General features: G+C 37.1%; 1 protein-coding gene across 5 annotated transcripts in view; it reads right to left on the bottom strand.

Moving 5' to 3' along the window:
• LOC6036989 overlaps nt 1–18,218 on the bottom strand; it is a 201,934-nt gene that overhangs the window by 110,143 nt on the left and 73,573 nt on the right. For 4 of the 5 annotated variants that reach the window (XM_038255340.1, XM_038255345.1, XM_038255347.1 and 1 more), the window contains exon 4: nt 1,945–1,993. In XM_038255340.1, the coding sequence (XP_038111268.1) occupies nt 1,945–1,993 (49 nt within the window). Of the gene's footprint in view, nt 1–1,944; nt 2,539–18,218 lie in introns of all 5 variants that reach the window. The other variant, XM_038255336.1, reaches the window with a different exon arrangement.

Here is an 18,218-nt window from a genome sequence, read left to right as displayed (position 1 = left end):
ATCGATGCCGATACCAAAGCGTCCTCCAAACGCTTCGTGATCGATCTCTTCACGGTCTTGCAACGGATGGCGATAAATGGGGAAAACGCGAAGCACTTGATCGTGGCCAATAATTATTGGTACACGTCATCAAATTATTTTTTAAGAAAAAGGCAGAGCCGGCCCCAGGCTCGATCTACAGGGTACGAGGGAAGGCGGGCAAGTTATTCAAGTTAAGTTTATCTCAATCCAAACGGTTACAAGTATCTCCACGTTAGTACCTGTGATGGTCGTCGATTCGGGAATGTGGACGCGTACTAGCTAGTACTTGTCGTTCAGATGTGTGTTTTGTCTCTCAAGACCAAACTCAACAAAGCGATAGAGAGAACACAAGCGCACGCCGGGTGCCTCGTTGGGCCAGGAGAAATTTGAAAAAGAAAATTCCATCTTAGATGTGTCGGAGATGTCTCGATGCACGTGAGTCGGCATCTAAGACGCGCAGTCTGTTGTTTAACAAAAACCTTTTTTCGTCATTAATAATTGAAACAACAAACGGGAGGGAGGGGGAATGGGGGGATGGGGGGGAGTAGGGTGATGACATGTTTAATTGGCTTCAGAGCCGCCCTTTTATGGTATTTCTCTTGAGGCGACCCGGTCGGCCAACCCCGAGCTTGTAGCGGGCGTAATTCCAACTTAAACATTCGGATCTTCAGGCGACCTTCCAGAAAGCTGTCGATCTTGAGGCCAAGCACGTAATACAGGACACGTTCAACACTCCGCAGCAGAGTAGAGCAGGAAGTCTTGCCTGTCTTGTCCTTCTTTGCCGTTAGCAGTCCACGGGCCACCTTCCGGATTTACAGTAAACCTGAGCGAATCGCGAAAATCAGGACGGTCTAGGGGGCTTCAATTGGGTCGTGGAGAACACAACACAGCAGTTTTTCCAGATCGTCCTGCTTCAACGCAAAGCGATTCCCTGGGTGAAAAAGTTCGAATCCAGAATCAGCGGACCAGCTTCAGCCCAAACGGAAACAAGTTCTGTAAAAGCACATAGTTAGAATCCTGCTCAAACCCGGAACCGATAAAAAACACAAAAATCGGCTCTTACCGCAAGAGTGGCCACGATTCTCAAGATCATTCCGTATCACCGTAAAAAATTGGAAATAAATGACAACACTAAATAATCACAGCTTGCTGTGATCTGTCAAAATAGTTAAAACCGTTAAAACCTTTCGGGCCCGTGCGAACGGTTTGGTTTTAACTTGGTTATAACTTATAACCATTTCTTTAAAACCGGCTATAACTCGCCCGTGCGAACGGGGTATTAGGTTTTAAAAATTAAGCCTCCGGCAAAAAAGTTTTTAAAGTAGTTTAAATAAAAATGTTTATGTTTAGTTATGCAAAAACGTACAATTTGCTTGGTTAAAAAATTTAAAATATGTTGTTTTTCAAATATTTTTATTCAAAATAAAATATGTTCTAAATAATATTTTCGTTGATTATGTTTATTGTCTTTTTACCTTTGTTCAAATTTTCAGTCCGCACCGGTTGCACCGGTTTTTGTCGCGCAACAAGTTCAATGTATCACAATAAAACTCCTGCATGTAGGCAAAACTCAACGCAGTCCAACAGATCATCAACCGCATGTTTTGCTAGGGTAAATTGCCAATTGTTGGTTTGAGATTGGTGTAAAATTCATGTTTAATTTTTCAAGAGCGTGGATAATTTGGTGGTATTTTTTTTCAATACAAAATGAAAGATTCTAATTGATTGATGGATTAGTTTGATACATACTTCCAGCGCAGATTTGCATTTCATCAAGGGTGCACTGCCGCGCTACCTTCAATTTAATAAACATTTATGACAAGCACATTATGCAGTTATTGCAGCCGTCCACTTAGCAAGCAAGCGGTTGCGTTTGCGCTCGTTAAAAAAGTTAGAAAATTACAAAAACAGAACAAAACTCACCTTCCCGGCTGACGGCCTCGACCTCTCCTTCGTCCGCCCGGATATCGACCTGTGAAAAGTCATCGGAAATGATTACTCTCGAGGTGTACCGCAGGTTGGCGGGACTTTTCAGCGGCGCCTGCTCCGTTCGACTGTTGCTTCTGTTGTTGTTTTTGTTATTCGTTGAGCTTTTTAAGGTTATGTTATTGTTATTGGCGTCGGTGGGGTGGTGCTGCCGCCTCCAGCGCCTACTGCGGGGCGTCCACGGCTGGTAGGCGGGTGGGCTTTGGTGTTGACTTTGGTTGAATTTTAGCCGGACGTAGGACACGGCACCGTCGTCCGAGCGTCGGTACGGTGAGTGGCAGGAAGCGGCCGTTGCCGCGCTGATGATTCGATGAGTTCGGATGGGTTCGAAGGCGGCAGATTCGGCAGGTTTTGCCGAATTCGGCTGGTTCGGCACATTTTGACGGGTTGGCTGAGACTGATACGAAGACGAGGACAGCGGCGGTAGAACGATCACTATCACCACCATTCGAATGGACACGAGCACGCCAAGGTGGCCACTTTGCTTACACTTCGGCTTTTGGCAGTTTTGAGTTGATAAATAGTGTAAACCTGTTCAGAGGGGGGAGGTCGCTTAATGATTTATTGGTTATGTTTCGATTTTGTTTGCCGGCTGTGAAACCTCGAGGAACCGTATTGAAGTTTTATTGCAATTATCCGGAACACTTGGAACGTACTGTAAAGTACATCCCAAACCGAAAATACTGGTTGGTTCGAATTCACGACCTGGCAATAAAAATTGGCCATCAAACTGCAATTAAAATTCCCCGAACCAAAATAGCGCCACTCTTTGCGGTTGTTTTGGCGAACTGCCAAATCGTGGGTTAAATTGGTGATACATTGAAAGATCGATTCATCGATTAAGAGGGGTGCAAAAATTCAAAATTCAAGCATTTTTTTTCTTTTCAGATGATTTTGGATCAAAATGATTTGTTGAAACTAAATCAATAATTATAATAATGAAACCAAAACCTTCTCACGACACTTTACCCCAATTAACTCTAACTTGACAGCTCTTACAAATGAACTCTGCCTTTTCTCGCGATTGCAACGAATAGATATTAAGGGCTCAATTAGGGTGCCCCCGGGAAGGCGCGGTGCAGCAAAAGTGCCTTCATTTTCTCTGTATAACTGCAGTAAGTACCAAACCTAAGCCTTTCTAGTAGGTCAATCAGAGATCGTTGAACTTTTGTAAGACTGCCAACGCCAAGATTCGCCACACCCAATTTCAACTGGAACACTTTGTACACAGTAGCGTCCGAGTATTTCAACTCCATTTTCAATACAAAATTAAACAAAATTAGTACAGCAATGAACCAGATCGGTTTGATGGTAAGCGATTTATTATTTTATTACCGTACCACCAGATGTTGTCATAAACGATTAATCAAGAACCTCAGCGGTAAACATGTTGAACCAAGTACATTCTACACTGAACAGACAAAAAAAATCCCTCCTAATCCACTAGCCCACATACCAGAACAAAAAGTGGCAAAGTCGTGAGGGCACAGAAAAGAGACCCTCCCCCCACGCTACCTTCCTGTCACCAACCGTTGCTCTTTGTTGGTCTAACAACCGGCATGTCGCGTACACAACCAAACCTGCAAGAACTATAATTTTCCTTCCCGGCCTTTCGGAGCAGCCTGGGAAAAGCCACAGCAAGTGCGAGGGAGTGGCCCCGGCAAGTGCATCGCGCGCCAGTTTTACACTATTATTATGAGCTTGGGGTTAGGAACTAGGATTAGGACTCGCAGCAGGCTGTTGTTGTTGCGGTTGGCCGCGAGAGTTGACAGCGCCAGTCGCGCATTGTTTTGCTGACAAGTGCAGATTGTGGTGGAAATTTATGAGCGTGCCACACAGCGCAGTAGGCTTTGTGACGGCGGTGTGATGAGTAATTTGGACCCGTGCGGGGTGACCCTATTCTGATGTGGTGGGAAAAGGAATAGAGCTTAGAAAAGGGTGCTGATTTATGATTTATGACATTTCGCAGAATACATCACTTGAAGGGTGAATTACAAATCTTTTGAATTTAAAGCATTTCGTCGTGATCGTGCTATCTTGTCGCATGTCGTTTTAGGGTAAAATTGAGTTAAGAACGCCATTTTGTGCAGCTTTCAATGCTTTACCTTCACAGATCCTCAAAAGTCAAAAAACCCCAAAGAGTGCGACAATCGGTCAAAGAGATTTTGGTCAGAGGACGTTTTGTCACACGTAAATGCACGACGACGACATTATGGATTGTGCACATAATGGTCTGTCATGCAAAACGTGTTTGTTTTTTATTTACATTATTTACGTGCTCTTGTTTTGGTCCAATCAATGTCTTAAAACATTTTTTTCTCTGAATGTCAAAAAAACGACGTGTGACAAGACAGCTCGATATCGACGATTTGATTTTATGAGATTTAGCAGTTCAAAGTCTTAGTTAAAATAACGTGCTTTTTAAAATTAACTCAAATTTGTTTGATATTTTAACAATTTCGAAAAAAATATCATCATGAATTATTTTTACCAATTTTGAAATTCGTAAAAAAATACGCAAAATCCGCACAAAAAACTTTACCTCTTTAAGCTAATGATTTTAATTTATGGTAAGAATGTGAAAAAGAAGCAAAAAAATGACAGAGACAAGAAAAATATTTTAAAATAACGTCAAATAGGCAAAAGAAAATGATTGGATCTTGGAGGATTTATAACAGGCCTAATAATACAAAAAATCAAGATAAATGCATATTTCAAAAATAAAAAATTAAAAACGTAAAACAAGAGAAGTAAGTGTTTTCGTAAAACAAAAGTGTCGATCATCTAATATTTTTTTGATAGTTTAAGCAATAATTGCAAAATACCAAAAATCTTGCAATAATTGCAAAAGAACGTGAAATCTTGCGTGAATATAAATTTATTAAGAGTTTTTGGTGAAACTTATTTTTTTACAAAAAATTTCACAAGATATTCATTTGTTTCCAAACTGAGCAAAACTCAAGAAAAAAGACTTTAAAAGAATTCAAACTTAATTACAAAACGAGAGCAAAATAAATTTGAAGAAAAAAAAATACCACATTTAAAAAAAAATAGGCCAGATCGCAAAATTAATTGAAAAATTGATTTTTTTTTCTGGAAAAATGGAGAAGTTTTGGAGATTTTGTGTCTTCAGAAGCAGAATGTATAACACCGCCGCCGAAAACATCCACTTTTTCTCAAGCTCTCCTGGCAGCACCATCAGCTTGCTTGGTTGCATGAGCGTCACGACGCCTGCCTCAACCTTTTCTGCAGGAGCCGCAAGTGCTGCCAGAAGAGAGAGAAAAAGCTTATGTTTTCAGCGGCGATGTTATAATTTTTTTAACATTTTAGAAAGTGGACGCATCTTTTCGCACTCTTCGGCAAAGTTGTTCCCTGGAACACGGACTGAGCTTATAGTTTTTTGAAAAATGTCAAAATCGTTAAGGGGCTCAAAACAGGCCAAAACCAAAACGTACGGATTTTGCGTGTTAAATCCAATTTAAAATTCAAAGTCAAAGCGCCAGGTCCTGTCGCCAGACGTGCATCGGCCAATCAAGCTCATATTTGGGATTCGGGCTCTGTACACCTAGGGGATCATGCCCTGAAATGCCCGCAAAATTGACCCGTTTTGTTACATCCTAATGTTGACACTTTAGCTCAATTCTAAGGGAATCAACATACATAAAGTTGGACGATTTTCGAATTTTGTTAGGGTGGTTCGATACACTTTTCGCTTGGAAATTGGAAATTTTCAAATGAAGAGAAAAAAACCCTATTTTTTGTCAGCGTTTGCCCTTTCGAATGAGCAATTCCAGCTCAAATCAGGAATTTTTCTGGTACTTTTGTATCCGACCCTCTCCGATTTCAATGAAACTTTGTAGACATGTTATACTAGGCCTATATCAGCCATTTTTGTGTATATGGAGCCAATAGTACACGAAAATAACATTTAAGAAGGGCGTAAGGTATTTAAATATTTATTTTTTTTGCAATTTAAAAATTACTGTATCTCGAAGCCGTTGCATCGTATCAAAAAGTGGTCAAAGACAAACTTGTAGGAAATTGAACGGGTTTTCTGAAAAAAAAATACACTGAAACAATAATACACGCCACTTCTATGAGATTTTTCAGTTTTTAAGTTTAAAAGTTAAATTTGATGGTGATGTCACGATTTTTTTCGTTCAAAGTTTTTGAGGAAATAGCAAGGGAAATAGCCTAAAATGTTACAAAAAGACTCACGAAAAATGCAGGATGGTATGTCTCTCCTAAAAAAATACAAAAATCATTTACTACAACTGTTTTTTGAAAAGTGGTCTGAACGTCCAAATTTGCGAAGTTACAGCGGTTTTAAAAATGCAAATGTCGAAAAAACAGCTTTTTTGGTGGTTTTTGGCATTTTTTATGTGACAGACTTGATTTTTCAGTCTCACAAATATTTTACCGGAAAGCTCGTCCCATTTCCCATAAGTTTGCCTTTGACAACTTTTCAATTTGACTTACGTAAGATGATTTACTATCCAGATTTCTACCACACTGAAAAAAATATTCTGTTTTCAGTTATGCTCAATGTAATTAAACTTATATCTGTAAGCCCATACATTTAATTCAAATGCCAAACAATGGGAAATGGGACAAACTTATGGGAAATGGGACGAGCTTTCCGGTAAAAATATTTGTGAGACTGAAAAATCAAGTCTTTCATATAGAAATTGCCAAAAACCACAAAAAACCTATTTTTTCAACATTTTGATTTTTAAAACCGCTGTATCTTCCCAAGGATTGGACTTAAGGCAATGGTCAATATGAAGATTTTTATGTAAAATTGTCTGGAGAATCGATTCCCACTATCGATTCTGAAGAATTTTGACGTTTAGACCACTTTTCAAAAAAACAGTTGTAATAAATGATTTTTGTATTTATTTAGGAGAAACGTACCATCCTGCATTTTTCGTGAGTCTTTTTATACCATTTTAGGCTATTTCCTCAAAAATTTTGAGCGAAAAAAAATCGTGACATCACCATCAAATTTAACTTTTAAACTTAAAAACTTAAAAATCTCATAGAAGTGGCGTGTATTTTTGTTTCAGTGTATTTTTTTTTCAGAAAACCGAACGAAAACGACGAATAACAAATCTTGTTATAAATAACATAATATGTTATTGGCCTAGAATTATCAAATATCAAAAAATGTTATTCCCAAGTTATTTCCGTCTGCTCGGGAAATCATTTACTGTTGGGATTGAAACATTTAAAATTGCATTTTCAATTTTTTTTAAACAAATTAAATACTACAATTTTATGAAAATTCAATAAATTATTGCGCAATTCCAGCTAACTTGGACTTCGCACTAGATAATTGCTATCGATCGCTCCATTGCGACTTGTCAAACTGGCTTAGGAAATTCAAACTTTTCTTTAAAATGATCATTGCGAGCCGAGGTTGCTCACTCGTTTTCAGCTGTTAATCGCACTTTTTAAGTGCTAAAAGTCAAGTTTGGTTTGTTGGAAACTGTAACTGTAAATGTAAATAAACAAAACGTGGCTGCCTAGATTTTATAACTCTAGTTGTCATAACTGCGAGAATAAAGTGCGGATAAAATCCAAGTTACAGTTCTAAATATCATCAGGAATTGAAAATTAATTTTTAAGTTCATTCAATTTGATTGTTAATTTTTGTTTATTTTTTCTTAAAATATCTTCACTAATTTTAGTTCATAACCCGCTTTAATGTAGATTTAGAGCAAGAAAATCAATAAAAATCGCTCTATAAAAATGGAAGAAATAATGTCCGATTTCTAGGATAGATAAGTACACAAGTAATGAATCAAAAAACCGTCGCAATCGCACCGGGAGGTCCGAGGCGCTCCAACTCTGCACCAATGAATGAAGGGCAATTTTCTTCTCGTTTTTACACCATGCTCTGGACGCGGAGTGCACCAGCACGCGTCCGCAGCCACAGTTGGGGCGCCATTACTTACAGAGCTCTAAGGCCCAGCGCAAAACACACAAGTGGCGAAGGTTACAATTCGCAGCTTGAATGGAATGGAGTTGGAATGTTCTGCGGTCGATTTTAAAAGTGGCGGAACTGATGAAAGTGGAGGGTTTTTTTTGTGTGTGTTTCGGCTAATTTTGTTTATTGAAACTATTCTCAAACGGTTGGAAAGTGAACCGAAACATATGGTTAACCTTTTTGTGAGAGAGCAAAAAAATCATAATTGGGTAGTAAATACACGGTTTATGCCTACTTAACTGGTTCAATCGATTGGCATTGATTGCTTTCAGAAGTTCCTTTCGATTTGCTGATTCAATGGCTTCGATTCGATTGTTCTATTCTGTAGCTCTGAACCATAAATCAAGACGTTTCAACCTTCCAAAGGCAGTAAACACGGCACCAATTAATCACCCAACTTGAACAATTCTTCTCATCAGCATGTCGCCTTAACAATGTCCCAAGGCTCTTCCACTAAAAATGTCACACTTGTCATTTATCAACCCCAAACCACTGTCACTGCAGCGCACTAATTTACGTTCTTTTCACACAGTTTTGCACCAGCACAACAACAGCGGGGTCGTCGCGAACTTGGCCATCTTCAGGGTAAGAGTTTTCCCACCATTTTCGAGCACTTTTAGTTGATGTCACCTTAAGCACTGGATGTCACTTTAAGCACCTAAATTGCTGGGAACTTTTGAAAGTTTTTTTTTCACTCAGTTCTAGAAAAGCTTATTTCACCGTTCTAACAGCAAATCTAATCGACACCTTTCGGGTTTAACATCGTGTAACGAAATGCGACATTTGCACCAAATTTTCGAACGCCCCTCTCTACCCTTATGACATTCGTAGCAATAACGGTGCAAGTCGTGAGATCGTGAGTGGCGCTTAAGTCGTCGGCTCCGTAATTCCTCAGAGGTTTCACAGCCAGTCAGTTAGGCCAAACAAAACACAAAAAAAGAACTGTAACACACTCACTTTGCCCGCAGAAGTTCGCACAGTTGTGTTAAAATAACCGCAGGATACCCGTAGGGTAGCGTGGCAATTGTTGAACTAACAGTTTAAGCTAGGAAATTGACCTCTTTGGGTCGAAAAGTGCAAAATATTAGGGTTCGTCGTCTGTTGCCACATGAAATTTTTCGACCTAAACGAAACTATTGGCACTACGCCCCCCGGGGCATGGCCTTCCTCTAACGTGGGATTTCTGCTCCAGCGCCTCTGACGAGACAGGAGAAACCGGGACCGACGTTTTACTTCACCATCCGATAGAAGCTCAGTGGATAAGGCGGGAATCGAACCCGCGTCTCATAGCATCATCGGGATCGGCAGCCGAAGCCGCTACCCCTGCGCCACGAGACCCACGACCTATTTATCTCAAATTTAAGGAAGATGGCTTCAAAAAGAATCTCTCTAACCTAAATATTGCAAAAAAGTACAAATCTGTACTTTTTTTTTGTAAGCTGTTTGATTTTCTATGTTTTCAAATAAAACTCTTGAAATATTGGGGTTCGTCGCTTTTTGGGTCAACAAACCTTTCGACTCTGCTTGATCTAATTTTGAGCTTGAGCTACTAAAAATTCTCAATGAACTACAACACTAAAATGTTGAAGTGAATTTCAAATATTATACGGATAGAAATTTTTGTTCGATTTCGTTGTACATTTTATCAAAATCGACGACATAGTTTCCAGAATAAAATAATCAAAAACCAAAACAAAAATTTGAGGGTTCGTCACTGTTTGCTGCACCAAGTCCTGTGATCATTTCAATATACAGCCTGCTTCAAAAGTGTTTTCCTAACCTCAAAGTTACAATTTTTTTGAATTAGTTGCTAATTGAGTAAGCTTAATCTTCTTCATCTCAATCATAATCGGATAAAAAATTAGCGTTTATTGCCAACTAAATTAAATCACGAGACTATATTTACCTTAATTTCACAATTAAAACACTGAACAACCCTAATAATTCAAATAGTTCTTGCTAGATGAAATATCAGAGCTACTTTGCTAATATATTTACAAATGTTTTGTCTAAAAACCATCTTTCAATCCTTAAAAAATCAAAAAGCCTAAATATTAGGGTTCGTCGCTACTTGCTGTCCCAAGTCCCGAGACTATTTTGATCTAAGTCTTCAAAGCATTTTTCAAAATACAACGGAGTTGTTTACCAATGTTCTAAGTGAGCTCCTGAAAAAATCTCTCTGCCCTCAATAAGTAAAAATGCAAAAAATGTGAGAGTTCGTTGCTGTTTGCTGCTCCACATCTAGTGACCATATTGATCTGAATTCTAAAAGGAAAGCTGTTAGATTTTTTTTCTGAATCTTTGTGGTTCAACAACATCTAAAATCCCAAAAATGTGCCAGAAAGTTCTAAATTCCACACAAATTGTTTAGGTGTTAAATATTAAGGTTCGTTGCTACCTGCTGTACCAAGTCTCCTGACCACTTTGATCAATTTTAAACAAAATATTGTAGAAGGATTCAATCAAACCTTTATGAGCAAAATTTTAGGATTGTTCACCACTTTTTACGCCAGATATTGAGACCATATTGACCTGGACTTCTAGAGAAAACAGTTTAAAATATAATCTAAAAAATCTAAATTAAACCAAAAGCATAAATATTTGGGTTCATAACTACTTGCTGCATCATGTCTCATGATCTTTTGGATAATTGATTTGTTGAATTAGTCCTAACCCAGTTCACAAGCCCAAATTTAACTTTATAACCCAACGTTCACTATTTACAAACTTTAAACCACACTCAAATTTGGAGGTTCGTCGTCACTTGCCGCACCAAATCTTTTCACGCTGTTGCTCTTTTTTGAAAGTTTGCACCCCAAGTAATCTTCCTAACCCCAAACAATTTGTTCAAAACACTCAATTCAACAGTAGAACCCAACTTTCAACAACTGACAACCTTCAAATCACAACAAAACCGCGCGAAATTCTAGGGTTCGTCGCCACACCTCCGCCACCACCAAAGTTCGCGACCTAGTTTGCAGGTTAGGTTGAGTTTTCTCACGCGCAAAAACAAAAACGGCTAGAACGCGACGCACGATTCTCGAGAGAGACCAAAAGACGCCCGCGACGACGGCCGGGTGGTAGAATTACTTCTGACAGCTGCACTCACCGCGTGGCCCCCAGAGACCGGTGCCGTACCGCTTCGTATGAGTGTTTGATTGGGTGGTGGGGCGAGAGAGAGAGAGAGAGCGGAAAATCTAAGAGTGCCGTGGAAAACACTTGGCACGGCTAAAGCGAGCTTGTTAGTGGTGTTGGTAATGGTAGTAGGCCCTGCAAGCTAAAGAATATTGTGTTTGTTCGTACACACCGTCTCACAATTGAAAACAAACACAAAGCAGGCTGGTGGTCATGTCAGGTCGTCTCTGCGCGGGTAAAGTGTACTATGTAGTGTACACACACCGCTGGAGCATAAGTGGACGGACCTGACCAGAGTCGGGCAATTTGGCAAACGAAATTGTTCCTGTGTGACGAAAATGGAGTGCGCAACGGTGTGGCAGGGTTGCCAGAGTTGGCTAAGGTAAAAAAAAAATAAAACTTTTCATATTTTAAACGTAAAATTTTTGCTTGTAGGATTCTTTTGATATCAAGCTACTAAGAAATAAGGACTAACTTTAAAAAAAATCACTCAAAAAATAAACTTCCTACACGGAGAAAAATAAGTTCCCGAAATCGTAAACAAGCGTTCATGAAATTCGGAACCATGAACAAACTGTTCAAATTCCATGTGCGTTTTTCAAAAACGAATTTAAACACTTTGTTCATGGTTCCGAATATCATGAACGCTTGTTCACGATTTGGGGAACAGATTTCTCTCCGTGTAATAAATATGAAGAGAGGATCATTATCTTGCGATTCTTTTTAAATGCTCCTCTTCTGACGAAAATTCTTTCATACTTTTTTTTCTCAGTGATGGAGCAAACAAAGCCCAAAACGTGTCAATCAACCACCCAAATAAGCCCCTCATTCGATCTAAGCATCAAATTCAATATTGTCGTCGAACAGCACCTCCAAAATGTACACACCCTGCCTTCTTCAAGTTTGTCAACCTTGAAGCGCATTTTGGATGAGTTTGCTCACCAAACTTTTGAACAATTCAAACCTAATGTTCATCCACCTGCACACTGACTGGGCCGGGCGTCCACAGACCTCCCGGCAATAACGGCCACTTTTGGCACTTGTATTTGGGGAGGCCCATAAATGGTCTAGCCGTGGCAGCTTGAGCCCAGAGCTAACTACTAGCCCAAAGGTGCGAAGGAGTATCGAACTCCGGGCGGCGGCGGGTGGCCAATTATTGCTGCAACGATTTGGTGTTGCCCCGAGTACAATGTTTGGTCCTGACGAGCAGCCAAAGTATGGAGAGTGCTGCTAAAATTGATGTTTAATTGCGTTGTGTAAATGTACTCCACACAGTATACACCCTTTGTTGAGTTTCTTCATCTTCTTTTGGGACAGTGCCCAAACTGCGCAAACCAGTGACCATCAGCACCGAAATTATGTGCTTAATGTTTGTTGTTTGTTAAGTACCTTTACTTGGCAGTGCAGCAAAATGGACGATGAATGACAGAACCGTTTACTCTATCTTTTTTAAATGTTTTTAAATTATTTTTGAAGAGTTTTTAAATTGAGTGATGCGCAACAAAAAAAATTAAAACGTAAATTTCAAAATTTAAAATTGAATTTTGAGAAAAAGATCTAAGAAAGCCATTTTTTACATATTTCAATGCTTTACCTTGGCTTTAGATATCTTTAATATTGACCATTTCTTTCTAAGGTACACGCCACGTGGCATTGTTGCCAGTGATTTTCTGCACTTTTTGTGCAATAAAAAACATACCTGGCAACAATACCAAGCGATTCGAAGAAAGATCAACAAAAACAAAACGCGTAGTATGGGATTTGACAGCGCGCATTTGCATTTGCGCGTCGTTCCGAGCCCGGTGTGCCGCGTGTATTTTTGAGCAATACGCACAATGTTTTGAAAAAAAAACATGTTTGATAACAAAATTTCGAAATTATTTTTATAGTACTGTCAGTTCCTTACTGGACTCGGTCGTAGAAACGAACATCAAAATAGGCGGCGGGTCAGATGCGGGATTACACGATCCAGCTGCTGCTTTGTTGACAAAAAAACAGAGCACGTGGTCGCATGATGGTGGCATCGAACCAGAACTAGGTATGATCATTTTGATTAAAAACGAAACTTTTTTCAAGAAAAAATATATTTTCCAATACGATAGAAATGTTGCTAAATGTTTTTTTTTGTGTTGGAGATGTGATTAAAAATAAAAAAAATCATACATAATTTTCATTTGAATTGAACATTTTCACACCAACTGGGCATCCCTAGGCATATCTACTATCGTTTCCAACGACTGTGAGAAGATGCTAGAAATTCCAACTATCAGCAAAATCCTCAATACTGCCAACATCAGAAAATTCAACAAAAAACATGTTTTTTAGCGTTGAAAATCGGATCGTCAATCCCCGAGATATCAGTGATCAAAAAACGAGGGCTATTTGAGCAACACTGAGAAAATTTATTTTTTCCTGTATTTTTCATCTTTGCATGGCCATTAGCCTGTCCCAGGTCATGTCGAGGCATTTCAGGAGCTCACTTCTTAAATGATAGATTATGATGTGAGAAACAATGTTTTCTTAAACAAGAAAAAATAATAAAATACTTCCTCGCACCCCCTAATCGATTTACTGAAAAAAGCAATTTTTGAACAAATTTTGTAAAATCGCTGGGAATCAATGCAAAAACTGATTCGATCTGGTGAGTATTATCTTCAAACGATAGGTTTTTGTCCATAGATTAAGATGCACTATCAATATTGGACCAAAACCCAAGTTTTTGGAGTCTCCCAGGCGGATTTATGTCGAAAAAATCGCATTTTTTCAAAAAAAAAAAAAAAATCAGAAATGCTCATTTAATTTAGGGTAGTCTATTTTTCCCAGTAAAACCAATAAATGCAGCTTGTACGAAATTTCATGGCGAACATTTCTGAATTTGGCGAGTATTTCTGATTTTTTTTTTTTTTGAAAAAGTGTGATTTTTTCGACATAAATCCGCCTGGGAGACTCCAAAAACTTGGGTTTTGGTCCAATATTGATAGTGCATCTTAATCTATGGACAAAAACCTATCGTTTGAAGATAATACTCACCAGATCGAATCAGTTTTTGCATTGATTCCCAGCGATTTTAGAAAATTTGTTTAAAAAAGTGACTTTTTTCAGTAAATCGATTAGAAAGTGCGAGAAAGTATTTTATTATTTTTTCTTGTCTAAGAAAACGTTGTTCCTCACATCATAATCTATCATTTAAGCAGTGAGCACCTGAAATTCCTCGACATGATCTCAAAATGGGACAGGCTAATGGCCATATCTTAGCAACCTAAGGCCATTTCAACAAAGTTAAAAAAAAGCTAAATGTAGGAAATTTTCCTAGCTTTTTGAAAATACTATATTTCTAAAATGGGCTCTTTTAAAAACTTTTTTTACTTCACTATTGTAAAAATGAAAAGATACGTTTTTTTTTAAAAAAGATACCAAGAAATGGCATGAACTTAAAAACGGTGCAAATTATCTCAAAATTTCACTACATTAGTACACATGTTTGTAAAAGTTTTTGTCACCCCCTTAAAAATCGACCCAAAAAATCAGAGAGCTTAAGAAATATTTTTTCAAAAAACTTCATAATTTTAATGGAAAGTGCTGAAATAAATTTAAATTGCATTCCCCTGTGTAAAGAATCGATTTAAGCATATTTGGGTTGATTCTAAAATCTATTGAATTTAAAAAAATTGATGGTAAAATTTTGTTTTCGTCAAATCTCACTTTTTTGTAAATGATTGCAAAGCAACCGAACTAGTTTAAACTTTATTTTAAAACATTTATTTTCATTCAAATGTTGACACTATGGCTTGTTATTACAATTTTTATATATTTTTTTTTTTTTTTGGCAATCGCCCCCTCCTCCCTCCCTCGACACTGCCCAAAACCAAGGGACAAAAATTTTGAAAAAAAAACTTTGCATCGTCCTTAAATTAAAAAATAAAATCAAAATGTTCTATATTTTTTTTTTGTAAAAAATGCAAATTTGAAAAAAATAGATTTTTTTTTCTATTCGGAAATTCATTGGAATGACGGCAAAATTAAAATTGTTATTCAGCCCAGACTCGATTATCCGAAGTTCGACTATCCGAAGGTTTGTATTGGACTTCGGATAATCGAATCATGAACAATTTTTTTTTCATTTTCTTGCTTTAAACATCAAATTTCAGTTCTGCGACCCCATTTTAGTCAAATTTGAAAAGTTGATTGCCTATTAAATAATAAAATGCATTATTTCAATATTTCGTCACCACCATCTTGACCGCCATCTTGGATTTAAAAATTCTTAATCACTTTAACGTAGTTTAGGGGTCATATTTAAGCTCGACAATAAAAAATCAGACAGCAAAAACATTTTTTTTTCGTGATTCGATCATCCGAAGTGAAATTTTTCCGAGGCCTTCTGATAATCGAGTCTGGACTGTATTTAGAAATTTTTTTTTTCAAAAAAACAGCAAAAAAATGTTTTTCTTGTGTGTGTGTGCAACAAAAAAAGTTTTCTTGATTTTTTTTCGGTGTAGTTCTAATTTATTCCTGCAAATCGATAAAAAAATGCATTAAAAGATACAGATTTTTAAATTTTGTGATTTATGATGATCCTAACCAATCAATGATACATTAAAAATTATGTTAAAGTTCGGAACATAATTTTTATTTTATTTTTTCAAGTAATCTTGTTCTAGGGAAAATACTATACTTCATAAAGATTCGAAAAAAAACTAAAATTCAGAATTAAATTTTTGAAATGATCAAGCAAAACCGTTCCATACGAGTAAAATAATCCCATTTGTCATTCAAATTCAAATGCCGGGCCGGGTGGGACACAGTTTTTGTCCTTCTGCTCTGATCATGATCGAGAGGGGAAGCGGCCGAAGCCGACTGGTTACAGTATGCGCTTTGTAAGCGAATGGTTCTGGGTTCGATTCCCATCTGCTCCCAACGAGGAAGTTAAGAACATAGAAATTTGAAATTATGAATATAAACGAAAAATCAAAAGTCGCTCGATCCCCCGTCCATTAGATTGGTAAGCAAAAATGCTAATCACTAGGCCATTACGACTTGGTGAGCTTGGACCCACTTCAAACGAATCATGTCTCTGCGATACGACTTTACATGGCATGGAAAATCATTAGTTTTAAAAATTCTATCTCTAACCTCTATTTTTTGCGAAAAGTCATTTTTTAAATTTTAGTTATAAAAAAATATGTTTTTTGTATAATGATTTTTCGGACCGCCTACAATTTTGAAAAAAAAAATGCCAAAATGGAAAAAATATGCTATGCTAAATATGGTTTTCTGAAAGAACACACGAATTTGAACCAATTTGTACCAAAAATTCAAAGTTAAAAATTTGTATGGGACATACAGTATGTAAAAAAAGTATTTACACCCCTTGGGCACTATGCACATTTTGTGATGAAACATGTAAACAATTTAATGTTGACATAAACCTAGTACTACGTTTTGTTCAGAAACTCATGCCAAACATTTTGCTGCAAAAAGCTCACGAAAAGATGTTTTCTATAAAAAGTTATATAACAAATACTGTTACAAAAATCAAAAAAGGTGCAAAAAAAGTTTGTACACCTTTCGAAAAATTAACATGAATAAAGTTATTTGTTGACAAATCACCATAAATCCAGTCTCCCAACTCCAAATAGGCATCCTTGACTGATTAAAAAAATAATTTGGATTGAATATAAAGTTTACTAATTACTTAGTATAAAAGTTAATATAACTCAGGAAATTCTATATAAAACTTATCTAAACTTAATTTTGCAAACTTTCAATTTAACTAAATGTCAATATATTACCATAGAATTGCTGAATACACATTCTGGAGTGGGTATAACACCGTTTTGGGGGTCTTTGTATCGATAGAATAGATTTTTCGTTGGAATTTCGTACCAACCCGGAATTACGTCGACGGAAAATCCGCCGGCATCCGAACCGGTCCACAATTAACAAGTCAACTTATGTGGAATCGGAAAGGGCATAAAATTTCCGATCTTTTGATACCTATACATCTAGGTTTTCTATAAAACCCACGTTTTTAAATACCTAGGTAAAATCGTTGTTATGGTTTCGTTTGAGCAATCTGCCAAAAATGTATGGAATTTCGTAATTTTTGTTCTCGTGGATCAAACTTACTTTTTGCCGAGGTATTTAAAAACGTGGGTTTTATAGAAAACCTAGATGTATGGGTATCAAAAGATCGGAAATTGTATGCCCTTTCCGATGCCACATAGGTTAACTTGTGATTTGTGGACCCGTTCGGATGCCGGCGGATTTTCCGACGACGTAATTCCGGGTTGGTACGAAATTCCAACGAAAAATCTATTCTATCGATACAAAGACCCCCAAAACGGTGTTATACCCACTCCAGAATGTGTATTCAGCAATTCTATGGTAATATATTGACATTTAGTTAAATTGAAAGTTTGCAAAATTAAGTTTAGATAAGTTTTATATAGAATTTCCAGAGTTATATAAACTTTTATACTAAGTAAATACTAAACTTTATATTCAATCCAAATTATTTTTTTAATCAGTCAAGGATGCCTATTTGGAGTTGGGAGACTGGATATATGAAGATTTGTCAACAAATAACTTTATTTATGTTAATTTTTGGAAAGGTGTACAAACTTTTTTTGCACCTTTTTTATTTTTGTAATAGTATTTGTTATATAACTTTTTATAGAAAACATCTTTTCATGAGTTTTTGCAGCAAAATGTTCGGCATGAGTTTCTGAACAAAACGTAGTACTAGGTTTATGTCAACATTAAATTGTTTACATGTTTCATCACAAAATGTGCATAGTGCCCAAGGGGTGTAAATACTTTTTTTTACATACTGTATATGCAAACAGGGCAGCTCGTTTTAAGAACATAATAAATAATTATAAAGTGTAAGATTTTTTTTCAAAATATCAGATTTTCTTTCCAGAAACGAGTTTTTTTTTCTAAAAAACGCAAAATCGGATTCAAAAACATCCATCTTTCATTTTTGTTGGTTAATAATATACTTTTCTGAGGAAAATTTCTTTTAAAAAATTGTGATTAACTATTAAAATTTATTATCAAATCGATCAACAATGTTATTGATGTC

Source organism: Culex quinquefasciatus, chromosome 1, assembly GCF_015732765.1.
Source record: "Culex quinquefasciatus strain JHB chromosome 1, VPISU_Cqui_1.0_pri_paternal, whole genome shotgun sequence".
In the NCBI taxonomy this organism is placed as follows: Eukaryota; Metazoa; Arthropoda; class Insecta; order Diptera; family Culicidae; genus Culex; species Culex quinquefasciatus.
Note: the sequence above shows the minus strand (reverse complement) of the source record. Positions and strands in the feature narration are given on the sequence as shown.